The 14,683-nt window shown below is 44.4% G+C and overlaps 1 protein-coding gene across 1 annotated transcript in view; it reads right to left on the bottom strand.

The window, feature by feature from the left end:
- Nucleotides 1–14,683, bottom strand: part of SGK1 (serum/glucocorticoid regulated kinase 1) — a 138,224-nt gene that overhangs the window by 30,355 nt on the left and 93,186 nt on the right. The window contains exon 3 of the mRNA XM_008074130.2: nucleotides 6,871–6,946. Within this exon, the coding sequence (XP_008072321.1) occupies nucleotides 6,871–6,946 (76 nt within the window). The remainder of the gene's footprint in view (nucleotides 1–6,870; nucleotides 6,947–14,683) is intronic.

Below are 14,683 nucleotides of genomic sequence, written 5' to 3'. Positions count from 1 at the left end.
AAAAAAAAAAAAAAAAAAAAAAATTATGTAACAAAGTCCTCCTCCCTCTACTTAATATAATCCAATGCTCTAATTTTATATATTATCTGAAATACTAAAATTTTTTTTTTTGAGTCGTAGTCTCATTCTGTCACCCAGACTGGAGTGCGGTGGCCACCCGCTGGGCTCCGGCGATCCTTCCGCCTCAGTCTTCCAAGTAGCTGGAATTACAGGCGCGTGCTACCATGTCCGGCTAATTTTTTGATTTATTGTACAGATGAGGTCTCGCCAAGTTGCCCAGGTGGGTCTCGAACCCACAGGCTCAGGCAATCCACTCACCTCAGCCTCCCAAGGCGCGGGATTACAGGCTGAGCCACCGAGCCCGGCTCTAAAATATTTCAACAGTCCATATGTTTTCAAACTATGAGTCATTTCATTTCTACATTTGGTACATAAACTCTTACTGCTCTTGATTAAATAGGAACATACCACTTTACAGTGATTCCTAAGTCCCCATAAATTTGAGCCAAATTCTAAAACGAGATGGGCTCATTAGAAAATATAAAGGAACAATGTATAATCCTAAAAATATAAGGGAAGGTTCAATTTTCTCCTCTGGGAAAAGTCTGCATGGTAATGATTCTTGCTCTTAATTTTTGTTGAAAGAAATTTAGACATCTTAGGCCAGGCATGGTGGTTCACGCCTATAATCTCAGCACTTTGAGAGGTAGAGATCAGAGGATTGCCTGAGCCCAAGCAGTTCAAGTTCAGCCTAGGCAACTCGGTGGGCAATAAATCAAATATTCGTCAGGTGTGGTAGCACACACCTGTATGTAGTTCCAGATACTTAGGAGGCTGAGGTGGAAGGATCGTCTGAGCCCAGAAGGTCGAGGCTACGGTGACTGTGAGTGTGCCACTGCACTCGTCTGGGCGACAGAGTGAGACTTTTATCCTCCACCTCCCCAAATTAAAAAATGAAGAAAAAAAGAACTCTAGACATTTTGAAAACCCCAAGGGTAGAACTGTCTTGTTCAAAAGGACCTCTGGCTCAAATCTGTAATCCCAGCACTTTGGGAGGCCAAAGCGAGAGGATTATCTGATCCTAGGGGTTCGAGACCAGCCTGGGCAACTTGGTGAGATCTCATCTCTACAATAAAAAAAAAAAAAAAAAAAAAAAAAATTAGCCGGCCTGTGATGGTGCGTCCCTGTAGTGCCAGCTACTTTGAAGGCTGAGGTGGAAGGATCTGAGCCCAGCAGTTCGAAGCTGCGGTGGTCGTGAGCATGCCAATGCACTCTAGCCTGGGTGACAGTGAGACTCCAACTCCAAAAAAAAAAAGGCAGGGCACGGGGCTTACACCACTTTGGGAGCTGTGGCAGAGGCAGGGCGCGGGGCTTATACCACTTTGGGAGCTGTGGCAGGAAGATTGCTTGAACCCAGCAGGTTGAGGCCAGCCTGGACAATATAGCAAGACCTCGTCTCTACATCAAATAAATAAATACATTAGTTGAGTGTAATGGTGTTTGCCTGTGATCCCAGCTACCCAGGAGGCTGGAGGATTGCTTGAGTCCGGGATATTGAGGCTGTAGTGAGTCAGGAACTGTACTTGAACCTGGGCAACAGTGTGAGACTCCTGACTCAATAAATAAATAAATAAATAACAAGACTTCAGGTAAAAACCCAGGGAGACCATCAAGGAGTTACCTTTTCTTACCTGGCAAGACACGTGCCCAGCTAAAGTGATAGCTCTTGCAAAGAAACCTTACTGTTTAACCACTTCATGATCTGACTTTCTCTAAGCAAAGAACATTATCTGTGTGGCCCTGCCAGTAACAGTCCCAAGGAAAAACACACATTTGGAAAGTGTGGGGAAACTCATGCTACCCTGAAATTCTAACTGAAGAGATATCACAGGCTACCGCAGGACCAGAAATGGAAAAGCAAAGATGTAAAAAACAAACAACTCAGGTTTCAAAACCTGGAAACAAAGATAACAGGATAGAGCCTAAGCTTGGGCAGCCTATTTGCTCATTGTCTGAACTCATGCCGGGAATGCAGGAGAAATTCGAAGCTCAGTGGACAAAAGCGTGGGCGGTACGATTGTGGGTAATTAATTTCCTTCCTTGCTCTATTTTCTATTTTTTCCTATGATAAGCATATGCCACTTTTAGACGATAATCGTGGGGGAAGAAAATGCTTTCAAAAATGACTCTTGTTTCTCCAGTATCTGCATGTGGCAACGGAAAATGCTAGGTTGGTACTCTGGTACTCACACAAAAAGATGCTGAATGTGAACGTCTACGCCAGCCCACCAGATTTCAGGTAATGAAATTGTCTTCCACAGTTCCTTACTTCTTATTTTTTCTTTTCTTTTGAGTCAGAATCTCACTCTGTCACCCAGACTGGAGTACAGTGGCACGCTCACAGCCACCCTAGCCTCGACCTGCTGGGCTCCGGTGATTCTTCTTCCATCTCATCCTTCCTAGTATCTGGATCTACAGGCACCTGTTACCATGCCTGGTTATTTTTATTATTATTATTTTTTTATTTATGATAGAAACGAGGTTTTGCCAAGTTGCCCGAGCTGGTCTTGAACTCACGGACTCAGGCGATCCACTCGCCTCAGCCTCCCAAAGTGCTAGGATTACAGGCTGAGCCACCACGCCTAGTCTCTTTTTTTTTGTATTGGAGTCTAACTCCATCGCCCAGACTGGAGTGCAGTGGCAGGCTCATGGCCACCCCAGCCTCAACCTGCTGGGCTCCGGTGATCCGTCTTCCATCTCAGCCTTCCAAGTACCTGGAACTATAGGCACTTGCTACCATGCCTGGCTATTTTTTTTTTTTTTAATTTATTGTAGAGTTGAGGTTTCGCCAAATTGTCCGGGTTGGTCTTGAACTCACAGGCTCAGGCAATCCACTTGCCTTGGCCTCCCAAAGTGCTGGGATTACAGGCTGAGCCACCAAGCCTAACTTCTTCTTCTTTTTTTTTTTTAAGTTGAGAAAGCAGGATTTATTGAGAGGACATAAAAGTTCCCAGAGTTTCAGCAGACCTGCCCAAGGGGGTTGCCTAGTTCCAGACTTCTTAACACAGTAATGTTTTTGTTTCACTTCTATCAAGCAATGAATACTAGCTACCCCTAATATTTAACGCTATTTAAATTGTGTATCAAAAGACTACATACTGCTGGGCTCGGTGGCTCAGCCTGTAATCCCGCGCCTTTGGGAGGCTGAAGTGAGTGGATTGTCTGAGCCCATGGGTTCGAGACCCGTCTGGGTAGGCGAGACCTCATCTCTACAATAAATCAAAAAATTAGCCAGGCATGTTAGCGCGCGCCTGTAGTTCCAGCTACTCGGAAGGCTGAGGCAGAAGGATCACCGGAGCCCAGCAGGTCCAGGCTGCGGTGGCCGGAAGCAGCCACTGCACTCCAATCTGGGTGACAGAGTAAGACTCCAACTCAAAAAAAAAAAAAAAGACTACATACTGCATTAAATAAATTAAATACTCTTCGATGATGGTTGATTTTGACTGAAAATATTCCATTCACTGGAATGTATTTTCCTAGGAGATGACAAAATCATTTTATTCATATTGTTTCAGGAATTTGTAAAAGTTACAAAAATAAGCCAGGCATAGTGGCTCATGCCTATAATCCTACCACTTTGGGAAGTCGAGGTGAGAGAACTGTCAGAGCCCATGGGTTCAAGACCAGCCTGGGCAACTTGGTGAGATCTCATCTCTATAATAAATCAAAAAATTAGCTGGGAGTGGTGGTGCACACCTGTAGTTCCAGCTACTTGGAGGGCTGAAGTGGAAAGATCACCTGAGCCCAGCAGGTTGAGGCTGTGGTGGCCGTGAGCGTGCCACTGCTCTCTAAGCTCAGTGACAGAGTGAGACTCCGACTCAAAAAAAAAAAGTTACAACAATAAAATTTTCACTGTGACAATGGCTAGAACATCATGTTTTTAAAGAACCCACCAACCAGGGTTTTTTACTAAAGGAAAAAAAAAAAATCAAAAAATTAGCTGGGCATGGCGGTGCATACTTGTAGTCCCAGCTACTCAAGGGCAGAGGTGGAAGAATTGCCTGAGCCCAGGAAGCCGAGGCTTCCATGAACCATGATTGTGCCACTGCGTTCCAGCCTGGGTGACAGAGTGAGATCCCAACTCTAAATAAATAAATAAATAAGAAAGAAAAAAAAAATTAGCTACTCAGAATTCCATATCTCACAAAAACATCTTTCAAGAATGCAATAAAGATATTTTCATTCATGAAGATATATAGATTAAAATCTAACATATTTCTTTACCAAAAGATCTGTGCTAGACAAAATTCTAAAGGAAAAATTTCAGGCTAAAAGGCAATAACACCAGCGGGAAACTTGGATATTCAGGAAAAAATGAGCAACATCAGAAATAGTAAATATCTCAGTAAACACAAAAGATGGTTGCCTGCAGTGAACTGTGATCGCGCCACTGCACTCCAGCCCGGGCATAGAAAAACTGTCTTTTTTTTTTTTTTTTGAGTCAGGGTCTCACTCTGTCGCCCAGACTGGAGTACAGTAGCGTTCTCATCACTCACTACAGCCTCGCATTCATAATTTTTTGATTTCTTGTAGAGACAAGAAATCACCAAGTTGTCCAGGCTGATCTGAACCCCAGGGCTCCAGCAATCCTCTCGCCTCCACCTCCCAACATGCTGGGATTACAGGCATGAGCCACCACGCCCAGCTGTAGCTGTAGATTTTAAAAACTGTCTTAGTAATCGATTTACCAACTAGATTTTAAAGAAAAAGGAAAAAAAAAAATCCCTCTAGACATAGATTCTTAGTCTGAGAGTTGGTTACTGGGGAGAATCTTGTTGAGATGAGTTCCTGCAGCAGGGACACTCCTCCCTTTGTGATCCTGCTGATGGTGAATAATTAATTTAACGAAGTTTTAAACATGCGTACATCTGGAGAATTCCTATTCCTATTTCTTTACATGTTCTGCATTAGTTTCTCTTGCAATATAATTTCAGCTCCTAAACGTGTTCCAGCAACATTCTCTGGATCTGTCCAGTGCAGTCCGCTTCTATTTCATTCTCTTCACATAACACCGAGACCCATTTACTTTTTATTTGCCATGTTTCATTCTACATTGCTTCTTCACAACACACGTGCCGTCAACCTTCACAGCAGCATTAGCCAGCAGATGGCTTGTTTATTGTGGTGCTGTACTGCTAATGAACCGAGATGATGGCATAAATAGGCCAATTCACTTTCATGTCTTTTCATCTTTCTTCAAAAGACATACATAAAGCAAGACAGAAAAAAAAAAACAGTGGGCAGGCGAAATTGATAATAAGTTTAGACCATCAGCCTGGTCTCTGGGAAAAAAAAAAAAAGTCATCAGTGGAGTTTTTCATGTTCTTCCTCAAATCCATGGTCTCTATCTCTTTGATGAGGTATAATGAGGCATAAACGTAGCCCAAACTGTTTTCCTAGGAGAGTGGCTTCTTCCTAGGAAGTGTGCTGGGTGCTTCCTAGGAGTGCTGGGTGCTGGCTCGCCATCTTCTCGCACCTTGGTATCCCACCTTGGCCATGAGCTCTGGATATGTCATCCATTCAGTCTGAGATTTTACTTCTAATCCAGGGACAAGGAGGGCAGTCTGCCCTCCCGTTCCACAGGGTTGCTACAAACACTGCATTAGATTTCTGTGAACGCACTTTATGAGTGTGTGAGGAGACAATACCAATACTAGACATCAGCATTTGTTTTCTATTTCATTAGATCCTGTTTAACCAGAAAAAGTGAAAGCTCTATTATTACTCTCTTAATTGTTTCAGCTTCTTTTTACTTCACCTCCCCGTTTCATTTCTAGTGTCTACTTTGTGCAATTAGGCCTTGTGGCTCATGTGTGGTTGTGAAAAAGAATTTTAAGTTGTCTGTTTTATATGAGAACATGCCCTGCCCTTTGTCTGAGTGCAATTTTTAATTATATCACCTGAAGCATGTTCTCTGATGTCATAAAGTAGCTTTACTCTGACTCTAATTAGATTTATACCCCTGGATGTCATGGTACAAGTCATACTTGTCCTCCCATAAGGAGCCTGAGGCATGGTTCACCCACCCTGGGTTTTCTCTCTCTTTTTTTTTTTTTTTTGAATCAGAATCTCAGTCTGTCACCCAGGCTGGAGTGCAGTGGCATGATCATGGCCACCACAGCCTCGACCTGCTGGGTTCCGGCGAGCCTTCCACCTCAGCCTTCCACCTCAGCAGGAACCACAGGTGTGCACTTTTTTTTTTTTTTAATTTATGGTAGAGATGGAGTCTCACCAAGTTGCCCAGGCTGGTCTCAAACCCCTGGACCCATTCAAAAGGACTCAGGCAATCCTCTTGCCTTGGCCTCCCAAAGTGCTGGGATTACAGGCATGAGCCACCATGCCCGGCCCACCTTGGGTTTTCTAATCACTTCCTTGCTCTAGAGAAACTTGGACTGGCATACTTTCTAATCCTCTGTCTTCCACTCTAGGAAATAGGCTCAATCCTCTGTCCTCCCAACACTTGAATGTGCTTCACAATCAAGCCACAAAGCTGCACCTGATCGTGTATGCTTTTCCATTGTAGCAAGGTTTGGAGGAGGCACCTCTCACACATGAACATGAAAACCCAATCATCACGCTTATGAACTACAAAGCGACCTAGCATATACTGTACACTTCAGATACTGAACAAGAAGACATAATGAAAGGATTTCTATGATGATAAAATTGATTATGAGGTATATTAAGTGTTGGGCTAGGCAGAAATAAGCAAACAAACACGATTTCCTCCCAACCTCGTCTTTGTGTAGGGCTTTACTGCAGTATGCACCTTGTACATCACAGGGCCAGAGGACATTTTCCCAATAATACCTGAATCATCATTAGTCCAGAAGGTTCTTGGATCAGGCTTGGTCAGGATGTTGGCGTGACTACATGGCTCTTTCACCTTTAAAACATAAGGAGATAAGAAGTGATGTGAAAACGGCTTTATCATTTCAGCTGTCTTAGGCTTACAGTGCTAGAGGAGGGATTCCAGGCCTAAACCAGCACACAGGGCCACCTGCACTCTAATTAGGGTGGCTTGCCCAGGACTGTGCCAGATAGACCACTGAAAGTACCTTATCTTAGGAAGACTTCTGGTTCAGGTGAAACTGGGGACAGTGGATCACCTTACACCTGATGCAGTTTTCCTGCCAGGGCTGAAGGCTGAGTAAGCACCTGGGCTGGAGGTCAACCCCTCCATGCTCCCTCACACAGGGCTATGTGCTGTGCACACACTGTACAGCCAGATACAGAGGCCTGGATGAATAGCAATGCTATTCGTGTAAAGGTACCGCATACAAAAGCACTTGAATCTCCACATAACTTAAATGATAATTTTAGTCCAGATTGCTTGGGCAATTACATATTGATAAAGAGCTGCTTTTAATTTGATAGCACTTTAAAATGCATTCTTATGTTATGATCATAGCAATACTGTTTAACAGTAGCATATGTACAGATACAATATATAATATATATTCAACTTAGAACCTTTGCCTAGTGCAGGTCTAATGAACAGATTTCTTTCTTTTTTTTCTGAGTTGGAGTCTCACACAGGCTGGAGAGCTGTAGCACACTCACGGCCACCCCAGCATCTACCTGCTGGGCTCAGGTGATCTTTCTGTCTCAGCCTTCCAAGTAGCTAGAACTACAGGCATGTGCTACCATGCCTGGCTAACTATTTATTGTAGAGATGAGGTCTCACCAAGTTGCCCGGGTTGGTCTCAAATCCGCGGGTGCAGCAATCCACTTGCCTCGGCCTTTCAAAGTGCTGAGATTACAGGCTGAGCCACAGAGCCTGGCCTCTTTTTTTTAAAAACAGATTTCTTACAATAGGTATTGGGAAGCAGCAGTCATCCATTTTTTTTTGACATTTTTACACTAATGTGATAAGTAGATTTCAGACATATTTTCAAGAAGTGAAATATAGATCTTAGTGCTCGAACTGACTTTCCCTTTCTATATGTTTTGTGGTCATTTGATTGCTATGAAAAGTCTTTAGTCTTATTAACACTTTGGTGGATACATTCCTTCCAGTGAGTAATCATTGATGTACTCAAGAATGTCACTAAGGACATTGTTTAGTTCCACTGACATTTTCTTCCCATAGCACAGCTATGATGAAGGAAACAGTGTGTGAATTTATTGTCTGATGCAATTCCCTTCACTTGTGGAGCAGTAGCAAAGAATGCATGGGAATCAGAGAAATGGGGATCTTAAGAGATATTTGCACAACCATGTTCACTGCAATATTTTTCACAATAGCCGTGATAAGGAAATAACCTAAATATCTATTGATGGATAAAGCAAAAGTGGTATATGCATACAATGGAATATTATTTAGCTTTAAAAAAAAGGCTGAATGCGGTAGCTCAAGCCTATAATCCCAGCACTTTGGGAGGCCGAGGTGAAAGGACTGCCTTAGCCCACAGGTTTGAGACCAGCCTGGGCAACATGGCGCGGCCTTGTCTCTACAATACATCAAAAAAATTAGCGGGGCATGGTAGCACACGCCTGTAGTTCTGGCTACTTGGAAGGCTGAGGTGGGAGGATCGCTGGAGCCCAGCAGGTTGAAGCTGCAGTGGCCGGGAGTGTGTCACTGCATTCCAGCCTGGGCAACGGAGACTTCAACTCGAAAAAAAAAAAATCATGCCATATGTGACAACATGGATGAACTTTGAGGACATTATGCTGACTGAAATAAGTCAGTCACAGAAGAACAAATACAGCACAATTCCACTTACATGAGGTATATAAAATAGCCAGACACCTAGAAGCAGAGAGCAGAAGGGTGGTTTCCAGGGGCTGCCTGGAAGGGGAAACAGGAAGATGGGAAGTCGCTATTCAATGGGTAGAAAGTCTCAGCTATACAGGATGATTAAGATCTGCTGTACAACATTGTGTTTATAGTTAACATCACTATATCGCACACTTTAAAAAATGACTCAGCGTCTAGACCTCATGTTAAGTGTCCTTACCACAATCACAAAAATCTGGGAAAGGGTACCATCACATGGTTGCCGGTCTATCAACCGATGGGCAAATCAAATATTTGATACCTAGATAAGTAAGTGGTCTACATTTTATATTTGGAATTTTCTGGTGATTGTCATATGTTTTTCATTTATAGAATACATGATTTTCGATGTAAAACTGTAAGGGAAAAATGTCATCACAATGGAAATCTCAAGGAAAAAAGGTCTTTGGCCTCGTTGCTCTCCTGAAAGCAGGACGGATCCCTTGCAGCTCTTCATGGAGCTGCCCATGAAAATCCGGCCAGAGTTCTTGCTCTCCCAGAGTCTGCTCCAACCAGCATGATCTGATCCAGAACACGGGCCACCGGTTCCTCCAGCAGCGTGCGGAGGTTGAAGGGAGGCTTCATGAAGTTGGATTAAGTGATCTTCCTTCAGAGGATATTCCACGTCATCCACTCAGTGAAAGAAGCCATGCTCGCTCTTTGTCCATGAAATAAAATTCAAAAGAAAAAAAAAGAACACATAGACCAGGACCATCCTGTGGACTGCATTTTGAGAGGCACTATAGAAACTCTCTCCTCTTTGACTGAGCAGTCACAGCAGAAATTCCTTCCAAGGAGTACTTATTCCACCAAAGTACGACTCCAGTTGTTAGAAGGCTTTTTTTTTTTTGAGTCGGGGATCTCGCCAAGTTGCCTGGGTTGATCTTGAACCCGCAGGCTCAGGCAATTCACTCGTCTCGGCCCCCCAAAGTGCTGGGATTATAGGCTGGGCCACCGAGCCCGGCCTTAGAAGGCTCTTTAAAGGTTGACTTGAAATCTGGATCTTCGAAAAATTTTTTTTTTTTTTTTTTCAAAATTCTAACTCACTCTTGAATTACAGAAACAGGTCTACTTTCTTTTTTAAAATCATCTCCCCAGTTTTTGAAAGTACCTATTACGCCTCACCTCAGACTTCCGTTTTCAGGCTAACAGGCTCTCTTCCTATCTACTGTTTCTCATGAGATGGTTGTAAGCCTCTTTATTGAGGTCACTCTGCCCCAGAAGACATCCTCTCTGGCAAGAGAACTAATCCCCTGGGAACTCCCTGACCAAGGTCAGATAATAGTTACTGAAATAAGGAGCTGGTTTTGAGGGACAGCTCTCGGGGAGGACTGCCAACATTATTTCCAGATGTAACTAAAATGTTCCCAAGCACCTATAAATCTAACATACCATGAGAGTAAAGAATGCTTTATGACTTTGCCAGTTTTTTTTTACACTTTTTAATGCCAAAAATCCTAATTGATTTTATATAGTAACTACATACCTATTTGGGAAAATTGCCATATGTGAACTTTCTTTCTACATTCAGCTCTAACTACCTTGTCTCCTTGTGACTTTTGTGTAAAACAAATGTCATTCCTCCAGATCTCATTTACTTATGAATGATTCTTCATCATTATTTGTTTAAAAAAATCTTCTATTGGCCTGGTGCCGTGGCTCACGCCTATAATCCCAGCACTTTGGGAGGCCATGGTGAGAGGATTGCCTGAACCCATGGGTTCAAGACCAGCCTGAGCAACTTGGCGAGACCTCATCTCTACAATAAATCAAGAAAAATTAGCCGGACGTGATGGCGCACGCCTGTAGTTCCAGCTACTTGGAAGCCTGAGGCAGAAGGATCGCCTGAGGCCAGAAGGTGGAGGCTACAGCAGCCACGACCGTTCCACTGTACTCCAGTCTGAGCGACAGTGAGACTTCAGCTCGATTTTTTTTTGAGTTGGAGTCTCACTCTCGCCCAGACTGGAGTGCAGTGGCATGCTCACAGCCACCGCAGCCTCAACCTGCTGGGCTCCAGCGATCCTTCCGCCTTGGCCTTCCAAGGAGCTGGAACTACAAGCACGCGCTACCATGCCTGGCTAATTTTTGATTTATTGTAGAGATGAGGGCTCACCAAGTTGCCCAGGCGGGTCTCGAACCCGCAGGCTCAGGCAATCCACTCACCTCAGCCTCCCAAAGCGCGGGATTACAGGCTGAGCCACCGAGCCCAGCTCGAGACTCCAACTCAAAGAAAAAGAAAAAAAGAAAGAAAAAAAAAAGAAGTTAACTGCTGAATGCTAAATCTCTATTGTTTCAAAGTCTACAAGTACTATCACAGGTCATGATTTAAACATTAGGTAATGGGGGTGTATCAGAATATCACATCTAGGGAAATAGTAGATGTCCAGAAATTTTTAAGACTCTGGGGAATCAACCTGAGAATAAATTATTCATAGCTTTGATGTGAGAAATAAACCAATGTGGTAATTCTATAGAATGCCTCCAATTCACAGAAAGTTGAATAGCTGAGGGATTGTTGGGAAGGAAGCAGTTATAATCATCTTTCTCCATTCCACCTCATCCTAATACCAAGAACATTGGTCCAAAAAGATAAATACATTCATGCATACATAAATAACCTTTTTGTTTACCTTTTTCTTCTTTAAAAAAAAAAAAAATCAGCACCAGGCATGGTGGCTCACACTTATAATCCCAGCACTTTGGAAGGCAGAAGCAAGAGGATTGCCTGAGTCCAGGAATTTGAGACCAGCCTGGGCAACTTGACGAGACCTCCTCTCTACAATAAGTTTTTAATTAAAAAAACAATTAGCCAGGCGTGGTCGTGCAAGCCTGTGCTTCCAGCTAAAGTGGAAGGATCACTTGGTGAGCCCTCACCTAAGCCCAGCTGGTCGTGAGCATGCCACTGCACTCCAGCCTGGATGACAGAGTGAGACTCCAACTCAAAAAAATAAAAAAAAAAAGGGCTCCTGGCTGATATCACCAGATATAATGTGATTCTGCAAATACTAATTGTGAATTCAGTTATTTTTATCTAGGAGGAAGAAAAGTCATCTTCCATTGACTTTCCTGGATGGGGTTACTACATTCAACAAATATATATATATATATATTTTTTTTTTTTTTGAGTTGAAGTCGCACTCTGTCGCCCAGACTGGAGTGCAGTGGCACGCTCCTAGCCACAGCAGTCTCGACCTGCTGGGCTCCAGCGATCCTTCCGCCTCAGCCTTCCAATTAGCTAGAATTACAGGCAAACGCTGCCATGCCCAGCTGATTTTTTTATTTTATTGTAGAGATGAGGTCTCGCCAAACTGCCCAGGCGGGTCTCGAACCCGGGGACCTAGGCAATCCACTCACCTCAGCCTCCCAAAGGCGCGGGATTACCGGCTGAGCCACCGAGCCTGGCTTCAACAAATATTTATTGAGCATTTGTTTGAAGTTCAAGATACTACTACACCGGTCACCATGAAGGCTTAGAGAAAACTCATTGATTGTTAGACATACCATTCTGATTGGGGAATGGGACACAGACATCCACAAAACAGATATGGAACCTGAAATTAACTATCTCTGCCTGTGAAGTATGTGAGAGCTGCTAAGTTTTGTCAGAGTTTAAAGGAGGAAGCAATAGTGTGGGCAAAGTTGTTGAGCAAGGTTTCGAGGAGGAAGTGGAACTTGAACAGGTTTTTAAAAATACTGGCAACACTTGGATTGGTGAGGAGGCCGTTGGGGACATCCATGCCGGGTGGGGCAGCAAAACAAAGGTAGGTGTGGGAGAAAAACTTGACAAGGCTCATTCAGGCAAGAGCTGGTGGAACAATTCCATGGGAGTAGACGACTCGTGGGAGAAATGACTGGAGGCTCGGTGGAAGCCAGATGGTGGAAGGCTTTAAATGTCAATGTGTCCTTCATACTGTGGGAATTCCAGAGCCTTGGCAGTTTGCAGGATAGACCAGAGCAGGAGAAGGGAGGAGCTGAGGGAATTAGCAGGCTGTTGTGACATCAGAAGGGAGCTGATGGAAGTGTGAGCCAGATGAGGACTGTCTGTGCACATGGAAGAGAAGGGTTGAGGAGGGCAGTTGGAATGATATTTTGCAAGACTTAACGAACGACTGAAAATAAGGAAAGATAGGGGAGCTCAAAACATTTCAGAGTTTTGGAACTTAATGACCGGGAGGAGAGTCACGGGGGTCAAAGCTGCCCACAGGCTCTGTTGCTGGAGGAAGCAGAACATTCTGTGCTCAGGCCAGTGTGGTGGCCTGTGGGATGGCGAGGGCCTTTGCTCCTCTCCTTAGTCATTGGCTCCAAGGAACACCTGCTCCATCTCTGACCCGCTGGACCACAGTGACTTTGGGTCCCGGGCAGTTGGCTTCACTCCCAGGTGAGTGGACTTCTCACGCTTCTGTCCCTGGGCCACGGCCTCCACTTCACACCACACAGGGCAGGTAAAAATGTCCATACCGTCTCACAATAGCAAACATGCCCACTGTTGCAAATCTGTCGTGGTCAACCTCCACTCTCTTAAAGAGGATGGTTTGGACAAGGACAGCAGGAGTCTGGTCGAGAGACCAGTGCTGGGTCAGAGATCAGCAGTCTTGGCATTTGGATCTCTGAGCTAATGATTTATTCGTATTAAGTTGCATAACATGAATTATCCTTACAACACATGAAGCCTAGAAGCTATTCTTCACCCCTGAATAGCCGAACTTGACAAATGTTCCTCCTTTTGTGGTTTTATTTCATTTGCATTCTTGTTGGTTTCGATATTTTTCAGTTTGGCCCTGTGATTGCAAATTGCTTAAGGCAACGTGACACCCAACCCACATCACTTATTTATGTTTCCTGCCTAGCCCAGCGTACGCTTGAATTTCAACTCTGTTCTATATGAGGTCAAGATATCCAGGTCAGACCTAGTGTAAATCGAATGAGTTCCATACTCTACACCAATAGTAGAGTTCAGAGGATTAGAGATCTGGGGAGCTGGAAGGGAGCTTTTCTCGTCTTCTCCTTTGCTTTATCATTGAGGAAACTGAGAACCAGAGGGCTACGTAACTTCTGTTAATGACCGAATAAGGGCTGGAGTCCAAGTCTCAACAGTACATTTTAAGATGGCAGCTCAGGCCAGTCGCTGTGGCTCATGCCTATAATCCCAGCGTCTTGGGAGGCCGAGGTGAGAGGATTGCCTGAGCCTATGGGTTCGAGACCATCCCTGGCAACTTGGTGAGACCTCATCTCCACAGTAAATAAAAAAATTAGCTGGGCATGGTGGTGCGTGCCTGTAGTTCCAGCTACTTTTTGGAAGGCTGAAGTGGAAGGATCGCCTGAGCCTAGCAGGTCGTGGCTGCGGTGGCCGGGAGCGTGCCGCTTCCCTCCAGCCTGGGTGACAGAGTGAGACTCCAACTCAAAAAAAAAAAGATGGCAGCTGAGAACTGATACTGGTTTCTTAAAACTCAGGTGAATCCTCCATCTTGAAATTAATTCAGCTATTCATTTAATAAGTGTTTGTGAATAACCTATTGTACCGTGGGCACACTGCCAGGAGCCATGGCCATAGATGGGAACAGATGCCCAGTCCCTGCCCTCATAGAACTTGCTTGCTGATGCTGGCAATTGAGGGGATGCCATGGAGGCAATACATAGGGAGACACAATTAGGGAGTAAGGCAATATGAGGTCATTTTAGATTTTAGATTTTTTTTTTTGACTTGGAGTCTCACTCTGTCGCCCAGACTGGAGTGCAGTGGCCGCTCCCGGCCACCGCAGCCTCGACCTGCTGGGCTCCGGCGATCCTCCCGCCTCAGCCTTCCAGGTAGCCGGAATTACAGGCATGCGCTATCATGCCTGGCTG

Source organism: Carlito syrichta, unplaced genomic scaffold (assembly GCF_000164805.1).
Source record: "Carlito syrichta isolate Samal-C Ts95f unplaced genomic scaffold, Tarsius_syrichta-2.0.1 Scaffold316346, whole genome shotgun sequence".
Lineage (NCBI taxonomy): Eukaryota > Metazoa > Chordata > Mammalia > Primates > Tarsiidae > Carlito > Carlito syrichta.
The sequence above is the reverse complement of the archived record's forward strand: the minus strand, read 5'-3'. Positions and strand labels throughout refer to the sequence as shown.